Raw genomic sequence first — 14,099 nt, 5'->3', positions numbered from 1 at the left:
TCTGCATGTAAAATAGCCATTACATGAAGGAAAATCTTTGAGGCCCTTTTACTAAGCTGCATTAGGTGATAATGCATGCCCAAAGCAGCTTAAAATAGTGCACCATGGGACACACTCAGGTGTCCTGCGGTAAATACCAAATGTGCACTTGCTACCTGTGTGCTAAAAATGCATACAACATTTTGAGGGGGTGTGTCTGGGGACAGAGACCTGGCATTCCTGTGCTAATCAGTTAGCACACATGTTACTGTATGCTGATTAGCTCAGGAATATCATGTGAGCCCTTATTGCCTACAAAATGGGTGATGATAAATGCACATACGCTAACTTTTTTTTAATGGCCATACGATAATGGCAACATTAGTACAAGGACATTAATACAAGAAAGAGAAAAGGGCAATTTTTATGGCTGTGGTAATAATAGTCTTAGTGCACAGGAAAAACCTAAATAACATAGCATAACATAAGCATTGTCATACTGGGACAGAACAAAGGTCCATCAAGCCTAGTATCCTGTTTCTAACAATGGTCAATCCAGGTCACAAGTACCTGTAAGATCACAGAAGACAGACTTTATGCTCCTAGAATATGCATTGGATTTTCCCAAGTCATCTTAATAATAATGGCTTATGGACTTTTCTTTTAGGAAATTATCCAAACCTTTTTAAACCCTGCTAAGCTAACTGCTTTGGCAACAAATTCCAGAGTTTAATTGCTCATTGAGTGAAGAAATATTTTCTCTGATTCAATGTAAATTTACTACTTTGTAGCTTCTTTGCATGCCCCCTAGTCCTAGTATTTTTGGAAAGAGTGAAGAAGTGATTCACATCTACCTGTTCCACTCCACTCAGTATTTTATATATCTCTATCATATCTCCCCTAATCATCTCTTCTCCAAGCCCTAGCTGCTTTAGCCTTTCCTCATAGGAAAGTCGCTCCATCCCCTTTGTCATTTTCATTGCTCTTCTCTAATTCCACTATATCTTTTTTAAAGATGCAGTGACCAGCACACAGAATTCGAGGTGCAGTCACACCAAGGACTGATACAACTGCATTATAACATTCTCAGTTTTTTTTCCATTCCTTTTCTAATAATTCCTAACATTCTATTTGCTTTCTTAGCTGCTGCTGCACATTGACCAGAGGGTTTCAACGTTTAATCAACGATGACTTCTAGATTTTCCTGCAGTTTCATAAAAGGACTTCTTTATAAAATCACTCCCTGTTTGTCCCATGACTTGCAATATGGATACAGGTTTATATTGCAGGGGATCTGTTAGAGGCCAGAGGGTGCTATATATGTGACTGCTAGTATTATGCAGTTAAAACCAGAAGATGACATTGTAGTTACCAAATCCGCGGTGCATATCTTGAAATATTTGGAGTATGGGCCTTTCTGAAAATTCATCAGCATGGTTCACCAAAGCATCTTTCACAGTTTCATATCCAGTAAGAACAACCGCTTTTACATTTCCCAAATGAATTCTGTATATAGGACCATATATTTCGGACATCTTGAAAACAAAAGGAAAATATATATTGAGGCATTTGTTATAAGATAAAGAATTGACATACACATATTTTAGATACTAAATTAAGATTAAGAAACAAAATAATATTCACCTACTTTTCCCTGTATGGTTATTGGCAAATTTTTCAAAACAGAGATACATACAGATTTTTTTATTTGAAAACTGCACCATTTAATGTGTATATATTTACATACATGCATTGATCGTAGGTTAATTTATAGGCATACTTCAGCTTTAGCTTCTTTAAGATGTTTGTTTTGAGATGGCATTATTTTTCTTGGAATAACACAGCTTGCAGTGTTCACTAGAAGCTCTATTGCCTGATTACATAATAATGAGATAATTTGCATATACTTGCATGCTTTGCATTTCATTATTATGTTTCCTATGGTAACCTAAACTATCATGCATTACAGTAATAAAACACATTACGAGGCAAATAACATATATTATTACCTTAACATACCTTAGTAATTACCTCCTAAATATTATAGAAATACAATTAAAAAAAGGTTTGGTTCATACTGGTATTATTATCATCAGCATCTGGCTAATTATTGTTTCTAAATTATTTTTGGTTAATTATGGTTTAAGCCTTAAAGAAACATCTAGAAGGGTCAAAAGAAAGATCAACCTGAAATTCAGCAGCAGCTGCTGGTAAATTGCTGTGTATCTCTGAGGGAGAGAGAACAATTTTCCTCATCAAGTCTTGTTAAGTAGCTTTGCACAGTGACCCCTTGCGTAAACTCTACGTCAAATGTCCGTAAAGGAACACTACAATTGAACCATGATAGGAAAGAACAGGAAGAATATGTAGAGACCACACATTGCTCAGAATAAAAAGGTGCCCTCTCATAGTTTAAGCACTACACTACAGATGAAGATAGTACCCTTGCTAGTTGCTATAGATAAAGGCCTTGGTTTATGGACCCAGTGCAGCAGAAAAGTCGCAGACATTAATGAATAAATTAAGACTATTAACTACAATTAAATGGACCTTAGCAGATAAAGAGGTAGAAGCAGTACTGGATAGTTTATGGACTGATAGGTTGACTGCAAATCCTAAAATGTACTTCCTGAGAGGACAAGAGGTCCAATACCTGGGGTACTCTGTTGGGAAAGGACAAGTGAGATCCCAGGTCTGAAAAGTAGAAGTGATCACAAAGGTGCTGGTACCCCAGAAGCAGGTGTGAGCCTTCCTGGGGCTTTTTGGGTACTACTGACAATTTATAACAAGGATTGCTGAAAAGGCAGAACCTCCTGAAGAAGAAAGGCCATGAAAAGGTGCAATGGACATCAAAACTGGACACTGATTTCCGGACCCTGAAGGAGGACATCTTCTCAGTGCTGGTCAGCCCAGATTTCAATGCACCCTTTGTAGACCCTGTGCAGATGGATGCATCTGGTGTTGGACTTAGGGCTGTCCGGGCTCAAAAAGTGGATGGCGAGGAATAGCCTGTGACCTATATTAGTTGAAAGCTATTCCTTAGGGAACACAACTATGCAGTAATTGAGATGGAGGCCCTAGCTGTCAAGTGGGCCTTGGAGATATTCCAGTATTATTTACTGAGATGTCACTTTTTGCTTCATGGACCATGAACCCCTCAAGTGAATGGCTCTCTACAAGGAGACAAATGCCTGAATCATGTGGCAGTTTCTCAATCTCCAGCACTTCAGTTTTGAGATTTGACATTGTTGGGCCGATGCTGATTTTTTTTTTTGTCACAGGAGGTGGGCAGGCATAGTTCAGCAGAGGGGGAGGGTATGTGAGAGAGTCTATAAGACACTGTCACTTCCCCTTAAGTCACTTAAAACAGGGCACCAGTTATTGACTACATGCAGGGATAACCAACACCAAGATAATAGAAAAACACTCAGCAACCATTCATATATAAATAAATGTATACACCAGGGGCGTATCTGGACTCTGGCAGTAGGGGGGGCCAGGGCCAGAGGGAGGGGGCACATTTAGCCCCCCCCCGGCACCACCGACCCCCCCCCCCCGCCATTGCCAGAGCCCCCCTGCCACCAACGACTCCCCCCCCGCCATTGCCAGAGCCCCCCCCCCTGCCACCAACGACTCTCTCCACCTCCTCTCCCGCCGCCAACCCTCCCCCGCTGACATTGTTTACCTTTGCTGGCGGGGACCCCAACCCCCGCCAGCCGAGGTCCGCTTCCGCCTGCTTTTAAAAATAATTCTTCAGCTGGCGAGGGAACCCCAACCCCTGTCAGCCGCCGAGGTCTTCAAAGTTCTTGTTCGTCGTCCTCCTCCGTGGCCATGCTGTACGCTGCTGATTCGGAGTCTGTCTGACGTCGCACCACGTTGTACGCACGTACAACGTGGTGCGACGTCAGAAAGACTCCGAATCAACAGGGTACAGCATGGCCACGGAGGACGACGAACAAGAACTTTGAAGACCTCGGCGGCTGGCGGGGGTTGGGGTCCCCCGCCAGCTGAAGAATTATTTTTAAAAGCAGGTGGAAGCGGACCTCGGCTGGCGGGGGTTGGGGTCCCCCGCCAGCAAAGGTAAACAACATTAGCGGGGGAGGGTTGGCGGCGGGAGGGGGGCCAGGGCGAAATCTGCGGGGGCCCAGGCCCCTGTGGCCCCACGCAGATACGCCCCTGGTATACGCCAGTCAATTATGTAACCTGCGGTTAAATATTATTTTGTTTACCTATAGGGGGAAGCTTGTTTCAGGCAGGGGAGGCTCAGGGCAGCCTAGAAACAGACCACAATGGGACTAGGACCAGTATATTAGATAAATTGTTTTAAAATGTTTTGATGGTTGTGTATGATTATAAGTTATAGAATTCAGGTGCCCAGAGGTCCTAAAGTGGTGCTTTGACCTTTGAGGAAGTTTGATATATATAAAATGCTTTAAATTGTGTTTCTCTTTGGGGGTTTAAGAGAGGTTTAAAAGTGTAGATTTTCACATAATTCTCCTCAAAGTGTGGCTATAAAATGTTGTATGATGTTAAAAGTGAAAATGAGAGTTTTTTTCTTTTAGAATAAAAACTACAAGAGGACCTTACGAAGCTGGGAGACTGGGCGTCTAAATGGCAGATGACGTTTAATGTGGACAAGTGCAAAGTGATGCATGTGGGAAAGAGGAACCCGAACTATAACTACATCATGCAGGGTTCAGCGTTGGGAGTCAAGGACCGAGAAAGGGATCTTGGTGTCATCATTGATGATACGTTGAAAACTTCTGCTCAATATGCTGCTGTGGCTAGGAAAGCAAATACAATGTTGGGTATCATTAGGATAGGGATTGAAAACAAAAATAAGGATATTATTCTACCATTGTATCGCCCCATGGTGCTACCGCACCTCAAGTATTGTGTTCAGTTCTGGTCACTGCACCTCAAAAAAGACGTGGAGGGGCATAATCGAACGCGAACGCCTATCTCCATGGGCGTCTATCTCCGAGAACAGGTCCATGAAGGGGCGGGCCGAACCGTATTTTCGAAAAAAATGGACGTTTTTGAGCTGGGCATTTGTTTTTTTTAGCGATAATGGAAACTAAAAACGCCCAGCTCAAAAACGTCCTAATCCAAGCCATTTGGTCGTTGGAGGGGCCACGATTTGTAGTACACTCGCCCCCCTGACATGCCAGGGCACCAACTGGGCACCCTAGAGGTCAGTGTGGTGGACTTCAGACAACGCTGCCACATGCATAGCTCCCTTACCACGGGTGCTGAGCACCCAACCCCAACCCCTCCCCCAAAACCCACTTCCCACAAATGTACAACACTACCATAGCTCTTAGGGGTGAAGGGGGCACCTACATGTGGGTACAGTGGGTTTTGGAGGCCTCCCATTTACCAGTACAAGTGTTACAGGTAGGGGGGGATGGGCCTGGGTCCGCCTGGCTGAAGTGCACTGTGGTACCCACTAAAAGTGCTCCAGGGACCTGCGTACACGCAGGCCTCTAGGACTTGTTGCTGCTATATAACATTGGCACAGCAGTTGAGACCTGAAGACAAATCTATCCGAAAACGTCCTTTATTGGAATAAGCACGCTTACTCACAGTTAACTGCAGATCAGAGGTTGTGCCCCACTGGCAACAAGCCTCTCTGGTACTGAGATTAGCAGTAGGTCAGAGCTGGCAGAATGCTGTACAATGCCCTCTTTTAGCCACATTCAAGGTAAGAACTAAGTTCTGTAACGTGGCTAACACATGAAAGGGATCTAAAACTTGCTTACAAACATGGCCACTACCTCCTGGACTACCGGAAACAAAACTGGACACACTCTGACCCAGTAGGCAGGGGGAAAAGCACCATGGGAGAAGAGCCTACCATCTACCAACATCGTGAGACTGTAACACAAGCTAATGAAATCACAGAGCCCAATACCCTACACCCACCACAATGCAATGCTGATGTGACCCTATAGTGCACCCGAGAGCCACATCTGACCCAGGGAAAGGCTGTGATAGGATCGAACACATTCTGCTGTCATGGAGGTGGATACGGCATTTGAGGCTGGCATACAGGCTTGAAAAAAAGTTTTTAAAGTGGGGGTTTTTGTTTGGTGGGAGGGGGTTAGTGACCACTGGGGGAGTCCGGGGTGGTCATCCCCGATTCCCTCCAGTGGTCATCTGGGCAGTTGGGGCACTTTTTTGGGACTTGTTAGTGAAAAAAAGGGTCCAAAAAAAGTGACCCAAAATCGCTAAAGACGCCCATTTCTCCTCAGCTGATAACCACGCCCCAGTCCCGCCTCCACCACGCCTCCGACACACCCCATCAACTTTATTCGTTTCCGCGACGGAGTGCAGTTGGAAATGCCCAAAATCGGCTTTCAATTATACCGATTTGGGCGTCTTTGCGAGAAAAACGCCCATCTCCCGATTTGGGTCGAAATATAGGTGTTTTTCTCTTTCGATTATAAGCAGGATAGTGGAATTGGAAAAGGTGCTGAGGAGGGCAACAAAGATGATACAGGGGATGGGACGACTTCCCTATCAGGATAGGCTGAAAAGGGTGGGGCTCTTCAGCTTGGAGAAAAGGCGGCTGAGGGGAGATATGATAGAGGTCTATAAGATAATGAGTGGAATGGAACGGGTCGATGTGGAGCATCTCTTTACGCTTTCCAAAAATACTAGGACAAGGGGGCATGTGATGAAGCTGCAGTGTGGTAAATTTAAAACGAATCGGAGGAAAAGTTTCTTTACTCAACGCGTGGTTAAACTCTGGAATTCGCTGCCGGAGAAGGTGGTTAAGGTGGTTAACTTAGCGGACTTCAAAAAAGTGTTGGATGGCTTCCTGTAGAAAAAAGCCATAGAATGTTATTGAATGGACGAGGGAATAATACAGTATTTCTAGGATGGGTGGGACAAATTGCTTGTTCTGTTGGCCGCTGTCGGTGACAGGGTGCTGGGCTTGATGGACCCTTGGTCTGTCCCAGCATGGCGATGCTTATGTACTTATGACCCATTGGTGAGAGGAGGTTCTGCTGTAAAGTGTAAAGTAAAATTTGTTCTGATAATTATTAGAATTACTTAGTAGTGATTTTTCATCTAACTAAAAAGCTGTGAGAACTTAAAGGAAAGGGGAAAGAATTAAAATATATACAAGTTCTGTGAGCACCCTGCAAAGTGTGTACAGCTTGAGGAGTATTTTTTTATTATTGTGATGTGCTGTAGGGAACACTTATTGAAGTTAATCTAAATTTTATACAGAAAAAAATCCGAACTGTGAAAGGGCTGAGATTTGTCTCAGCTTCAGGTATAATTCAGAATGTGTTTGATTTTTCTGAGAATTCTGAGGTGGGAGAAGGTTTATATTCTTAAGTGGCTTCATTGTCACTGGGGACTTAAAATGTAGTGGATATTGCAACAGCTATATGTACTGCAACAGTAATTTTGTCTTGGTGATTGCTACTATCCAGCTCATTTTCGAAAGAGAAGGGCGCCCATCTTCCGACACAAATCAGGAGATCGGCGCTCTTCTCTCAGGTGTGGCAAAATCGGCATAATCGAAAGCCGATTTTGGTCGACCTCAACTGCAGTCCGTCGCAAGAGCTGCCAAAGTGTAAGGGGGCGTGTCAGAACTATAGCGAAGGCGGGACTGGGGCGTGGTTAAGTGATGGGCGCCCTAGGCCGATAATGGAAAAAAGAAGGGCGACCTTGACGAGCACATGGATGCCTTTACTTGGTCCATTTTTTTACAAGACCAAGCCTCAAAAAAGTGCATGAACTGACCAGATGACCACTGAAGAAAATCGGGGATCACCTCCCCTGACTCCCCCAGTGGTCACTAACCCCTTCCCACCCTAAAAATAAACTTTAAAAACTTTTTTTGCCAGCCTCTATGCCAGCATCAAATGTCATAATCAGGTCCATCGCAGCAGTATGCAGGTCCCTGGAGCAGTTTTAGTGGGTGCAGTGCACCTCAGGCAGGCGGACATAGGCCCATCTCCCCCTACCTCTTACACTTGTGGTGGTAAATGTTGAGCCCTCCAAACCACTACTACTACTACTACTTAGCATTTCTATAGCGCTGCCAGGGTTACGCAGCGCTGTACAAGTTTAAACATGGGGAAGGACGGTCCCTGCTCAAGAGAGCTTACAATCTAAAGGTAACAAACTATGTAGTCAGTGTAGGTATCATGAATGGGGAAGGTGGTTAGGCGCCAAAAGCAAGGGAGAAGAGATGGGCTTTGAGTAAGGACTTGAAAATGGGCAGGGAGGGCGCATGGCGTATGGGCTCGGGAAGTCTGTTCCAGGCATAAGGTGATACGAGGCAGAAGGGGCGGAGTCTGGAGTTAGCGGTGGTGGAGAAGGGTACAGATAGGAGTGATTTGTTCTGAGAGCGGAGGTTACGGGTGGGAACATACGGGGAGAGGAGGGTAGAGAGGTAATGGGGGGCTGCAGATTGAGTGCACTTGAAGGTCAATAGGAGAAGCTTGAACTGTATACGGTAGCGGATCGGGAGCCAGTGAAGCGACTTGAGGAGAGGGGTGATATGAGAGTATCGGTTCACGCTGTAGATAAGACGTGCGGCGGAATTTTGGACAGATTGAAGGGGGGATAGGTGGCTAAGCGGGAGGCCAGCGAGGAGAAGGTTGCAATAGTCAAGACGAGAGGTAACGAGCGAGTGGACGAGGGTTCGGGTGGTCTGTTCAGAGAGGAATGGGCGAATTTTGCTAATATTAAAGAGGAAGAAGCGACAGGTCTTAGCTGTCTGCTGGATATGGGCAGAGAAGGAGAGGGAGGAGTCGAAAATGACTCCGAGATTGCGGGCTGAAGAGACGGGGAGGATGAGGGCGTTGTCAACAGAGACGGAAAGTGGGGGAAGAGGAGAAGAGGGTTTGGGTGGAAAGACAAGGAGCTCAGTCTTTGCCATGTTCAGTTTCAGATGCCGGTTGGACATCCAGGCAGCGATGTCTGAGAGGCAGGCCGAAACTTTGGCCTGGGTTTCGACTGTGATGTCGGGAGTGGAGAGGTAAAGCTGGGTGTCATCAGCATAGAGATGGTACTGGAAACCATGTGATGAGATCAGCGAGCCCAGGGAAGAGGTGTATATCGAGAAAAGAAGCGGTCCAAGGACAGATCCTTGAGGAACCCCAACAGAGAGCGGGACAGGGGTGGAAGAAGAGCCATTAGAAAATACTCTGAAGGTGCGTTGGGAAAGATACAAAGAGAACCAGGAGAGGACGGAGCCCTGGAACCCGAATAAGGACAGTGTGTCAAGAAGTAAATTATGATTGACGGTGTCAAAGGCGGCAGATAGGTCGAGGAGGATGAGGATGGAGTAGTGACCTTTGGATTTGGCAAGGAACAGGTCATTGCAGACTTTAGAGAGTGCTGTTTCTGTCGAGTGTAGTGGGCGAAAGCCGGATTGAAGCAGATCAAAGACGGCCTGAGAGGAGAGGAAATCAAGGCAGCGGCTGTGGACAGCGCGTTCAAGTAATTTGGAGAGGAAGGGTAGGAGAGAGATGGGGCGGTAGTTGGAGGAACAGGTGGGGTCAAGTGATGGTTTTTTGAGAAGTGGTGTGACTACAGCGTGCTTGAAGGTGTCAGGGACAGTAGCAGTGGAGAGAGAGAGGTTGAGGATGTGACAGATTGAGGGGTTAACTGTAGGAGAGATGTTGATAAGCAGATTGGTGGGAATGGGATCAGAGGAACAGGTGGTGCACTTAGAGGAAGAAAGAAGGTGAGCAGTTTCCTCTTCGGTGATCTCAGGGAAGAAGGAGAAGGAGGCCAGGTTAGGTTGGTTGAGGGCGTGGGTTAAGAAGTCACAGGGAGGAGAGGGCCTGGAAGTGAATTCAAGGTTTATTTTCTGCACTTTATCGCGGAAGTAGTCAGCAAGTGTTTGAGGAGAGAGTGAGGGGGGGGGGTGGGAGCGGAGGGCACTGTAAGTAGGGAGCTGAGGGTGGCGAAGAGGCGACGAGGGTTGGAGCCAAGAGAATTGGTTAATTGAGAATAATATTCCTGTTTGGCAAGGAATAGGGAGGACTGGAAGGAGGATAGCATGAATTTGTACCACTATACCCACATGTAGGTGCCCCCCTTCACCCAAAAGGGCTATGGTAGTAGTGGTGTACATTTGTGGGGAGTGGGTTTTGGGGGAATTTGGGGGGGCTCAGCACACAAGGTAAGGGAGCTATGTACCTGGGAGAAATTTCTTAAGTCCATTGCAGTGCCCCTAGGGTGTCCGGTTGCTGTCCTGGCATGTCAGGGGGGGGCCAGTGCACTACAAATTCTGGCCCCTCCCATGGCCAAATGCCTTGGATTTGGTCATTTTTGAAATGGGCGCTCTCGGTTTCCATTATCGGCGAAAACCGAGTTCGCCCATCTCCAAGAGAAACCTACATGTTGGGATTTGGCTGGGATGGACCGTATTATCGAAATGAAAGATGGGCGCCCATCCTTTTCGATAATGCGGTCAGTTCCGCCCCTTCCCTTGTTCGGTCCCCGAGATGGGCGCCCTTAGAGATGGGCACCCATGTTCGATTATGCCCCTCCACGTGTGTGAAGTGAATAGTATTTTTGAAGAGAGTCAACCAAGAAGACGTGAAACAAAGTTTGAGTTAGTCAGATAGTATTTAGCATATACCAATAATTATGTTTGTTTAAGAGAAAGTTAGTTCAAACCAAAGAATCTTTTTATAATTTTTAGGAACATATCTGGAATGACACCTCTTATCTGATATTGTAGTAAGAAAATTGAGTTTCTCATTTTTGTATACACCAAAGTGTTCTGAGCTGTAAGAGGAGTTTCCATGTAGTTTATTGTTAAGTGGGAGGGAAGAAATATTTGATTTGTAACTTTCCTTTGCATTTATCCTTGTATTTATACATTGAGGTGTATAGTTTTTTTTCTTGCACTCTTGTTAACCAAGGTTCTATAAAACTTTTATAGTTCAACTAGTCCTTAAGTAAACCACATCTAATGGAATAAACATATTCTGTTAAACTTTCAGTTGGTCATCTTTTCATTATCCTTTTCATTATAATTACTTACACAATTTTCCTTTGGAATGTAACACTTTTTCTATAGATTTTTACTTATTTTTGCTCTCAGGTGTTTTTGGAACTTGAGACGAGGTTAGTTTGTTAATGAAGCTGTTCCCCTTGACTTTACATGAGCACTCTGTCTGAGGTAACGTTGCAGGCACTTAAATCCTATTCAGGTATATGTAGGACAGAGTCAGCTCATGGGACTAGGGGGCTTACAATTATTAATATTAAACATGCAAACATATTTCTGTGGTTTTGAGATGTAAAAGACAGTGTTTTAACTTTATATGGATCGTGTCCATGAAGAAGATATAGAAACTTGGCCATGTTGGTAGTGATTCTGTCTACTGAAAGGCTAAGTACTAGTATTAAATTTTACTAGAAGATATAATACTAAATGACATAATGTTAATAATGCTAATAAATTTGAAGTGCACTAGTTTATAAAAAAAAAAAAAGGACCGATGAAGATTTGAGACTTCCTCGTAAGAACACTCCTTCACAGAGTCAGGGCCACTTCAAACCCATAGTCCTGCCCAAGGGAGAAGTGACACAGGAGGGGTGGAGACAGGAGGGCATACTCATAGGCGCCCCGTATAAGAGGCTTGGGGAGGCTAAGCCTCCCCAGCCCAGCTGTGACCTTCCCCGCCTGTCTCTTGTCCCGATAAGCCAAGACTCCCGTCCCGCTGGATTCTGCCACTGCTTCTCTTGAGCAGCAGCAGGAGGAAGCATCGCGTTGAGCAACTGCCGCTGCTTCTGTGACATACGATATATATCTAATATCTAAATTTAATAAAAGGTATTAATTGTGACTTTTATTTTTACTAATTTTTTTTCTGTGTGTTGTCAATTGTGGATATAAGCTCCGCCCCAGGCTCCACCCCTAACCCCGCCCCCTTTAGCCTCCCCAAACAGTTGGGCCACCGACTGCCTATGGGCATACTCTAGGAAGTATAAAAGGTTGGGCCAGAGCTAGGTTAAGAACATAAGAATAGCCATACTGGGTCAGACCAACGGTCCATCTAGACCAGTATCCTGTTTCCAACAGTGGCCAATTGAGGTCAGAAGTACCTGGCAGAAACTCAAATAGTAGCAACATTCCATGCTACCAATCCCAGGGTAAACAGTGGCTTTCTCCTGTCTATCTCAATAACAGACTGTGGACTTTTCCTCCAGGAACCTGTCCAAGGACCAGGCCAGAGACCAGTAAGAGTTGCTGCTGAGAGACATTCATGTATGTTGTGATCCTGTAGGAGAAAGCCACCTGAAGACACTGTAATGTTTACAGAACTAGCTTTGAGTATTGTTTCCTCCCTTCCTGTGAAGTGAATAGAAGCCCATACCGGACACCTTTAATAAATATTATTTACTTTCACTGTAACTTGCTGAGTGTGTGTGGCTTGTCTTACTTGGCTCCACAACCCACCCTCTCTCATATTACCACAGCAGGAAAAGGATTTGGGGCTTGTTTTGGCTCTATAACCAAAACCAAAAATTGGTCAGCCTCTATTTCAACCATTGCCACTTTAATATCTATCTATCTATCTATCTATCTAGCTATCTATCTATCTATTCGTTCATTCATACTTGTATCCCACAATTATCCAAAAATGAGTTTCAGTTCAATGTGGCTTACATTTAACAGTTGTTAGGGATTATATTGATTCATTTACATTTACAAGGTTGTATGATGCTATATTTTACAGTAGTTGGCAAGATAACTATTGTTATCTTGCCAACTACTGGGTTTCTTGAGAAGATATATTTTAGTTAATTTCTTTGATGAAAAGATGCGTTACAGTTAGAGGTTGTGTTGTGTATTGATGTTCCAGAATGATTAGTGCATATTTTACTCATAGAATTTTCTGAAGAGGTAGGTATTTAGGTCTTTTCTGAACTAGAGGTAGTTCATGATGTTTCTTATGATTATGGGAATTAAGTTCCACCATTTTGATCCCATGTAGCTAAATCCCACTGTGTAGGTGGAGTTGTATAGTACGTTTTTGCAGTTGGGCAGGTGAAGTAGTAGGTTACCTCTGGTTCCTGGGTTTGCATTTCTTGGTGATAGTTTGATCATGTCTAGCATGTAGTCCAGTGATATGCCAAATAGTATTTTGAAAATGATTGTGCTGGTTTTGAAAAATAGTCTGGCATTGATCAGAAGCCAATGTAGCATTATGAGTAGTGGGGTTGCTCTATCATATTTTGACTTTTTGAATATCAATCTTGCTGCTGTGTTTTGGATGATCTGCTGCGATCACAGTAGGTTTTCTTTTCAGCCCAACTAGACTACTATATGCTGCATTATAGTAGTCTAGTTGGGACAATATCAACATCTGTACTATAAGACGGAATGACTCTCTGGGGAAATATTCTCTGGTTCTTCTTAGTTTTCATAGTGTTTTGAAGCTTTTTGACATGATTGCAGCAACTTGGTATTCAAGGGTCAGATATTTGTTGAGAATAATTCCTAGTATTTTTATTTGTGTTTTGATTATGTAAGATTGTTGATCTATTATGAGGTTTTGGTAAGTAGTGGGATTGTGCTGGGTGGATTAAACCAGGAGTTTGGTTTTGTCTCAGTTCAGTTTAAGCTTGACAGTTGTGCCCCAATTTTCCATGAGGTCAAGTCCTTTTTTGGCCTTATCCAGTATCTCTGTGATCCTATTGTTGAAAGGTATGTAGATGGTGACATCATCTGCATATATGAATGGATTTTAAACCATTTTTCCAGTTTCTTGCCAAGTGGAGCCATCAGGACATTAAATAATATTGATGATATTGGGGAACCCTGAAGGACCCCGCATTCCGGGATCTAAGAGGATGAAAATTCATTGGACATCTTGACAAGGTAGGATCTAGGTCTTAGAAAACCATTGAACCAGGCTGTTACTGCTCCAGTTATTCCTAGTATTGTGTGATCTACTAGGTCGAAGGCGCTTGATATATCAAATTGTAGTAGTAGTAGTATTGACTGGCCTTGGCTTATTATTCTTGATCAGGGTTGTTATGACTGTATCAGTGCTATAGGATGTTCTAAAACCTGATTGAGAGCTGTAAAGGACTGAATAGTGTGTTAGGTATTCCATTCATTGTTG

General features: G+C 44.1%; 1 protein-coding gene across 1 annotated transcript in view; it reads right to left on the bottom strand.

Annotated features, from left to right (window-relative positions):
* LOC115467067 (cytochrome P450 2K6-like) overlaps positions 1 to 14,099 on the bottom strand; it is a 73,640-nt gene that overhangs the window by 47,336 nt on the left and 12,205 nt on the right. The window contains exon 2 of the mRNA XM_030198746.1: positions 1,352 to 1,514. Coding sequence (XP_030054606.1) covers positions 1,352 to 1,514 — 163 coding nt within the window. The remainder of the gene's footprint in view (positions 1 to 1,351; positions 1,515 to 14,099) is intronic.

This window comes from Microcaecilia unicolor, chromosome 3 (genome assembly GCF_901765095.1).
Source record: "Microcaecilia unicolor chromosome 3, aMicUni1.1, whole genome shotgun sequence".
Classification (NCBI taxonomy): Eukaryota; Metazoa; Chordata; class Amphibia; order Gymnophiona; family Siphonopidae; genus Microcaecilia; species Microcaecilia unicolor.
Note: the sequence above shows the minus strand (reverse complement) of the source record. Positions and strands in the feature narration are given on the sequence as shown.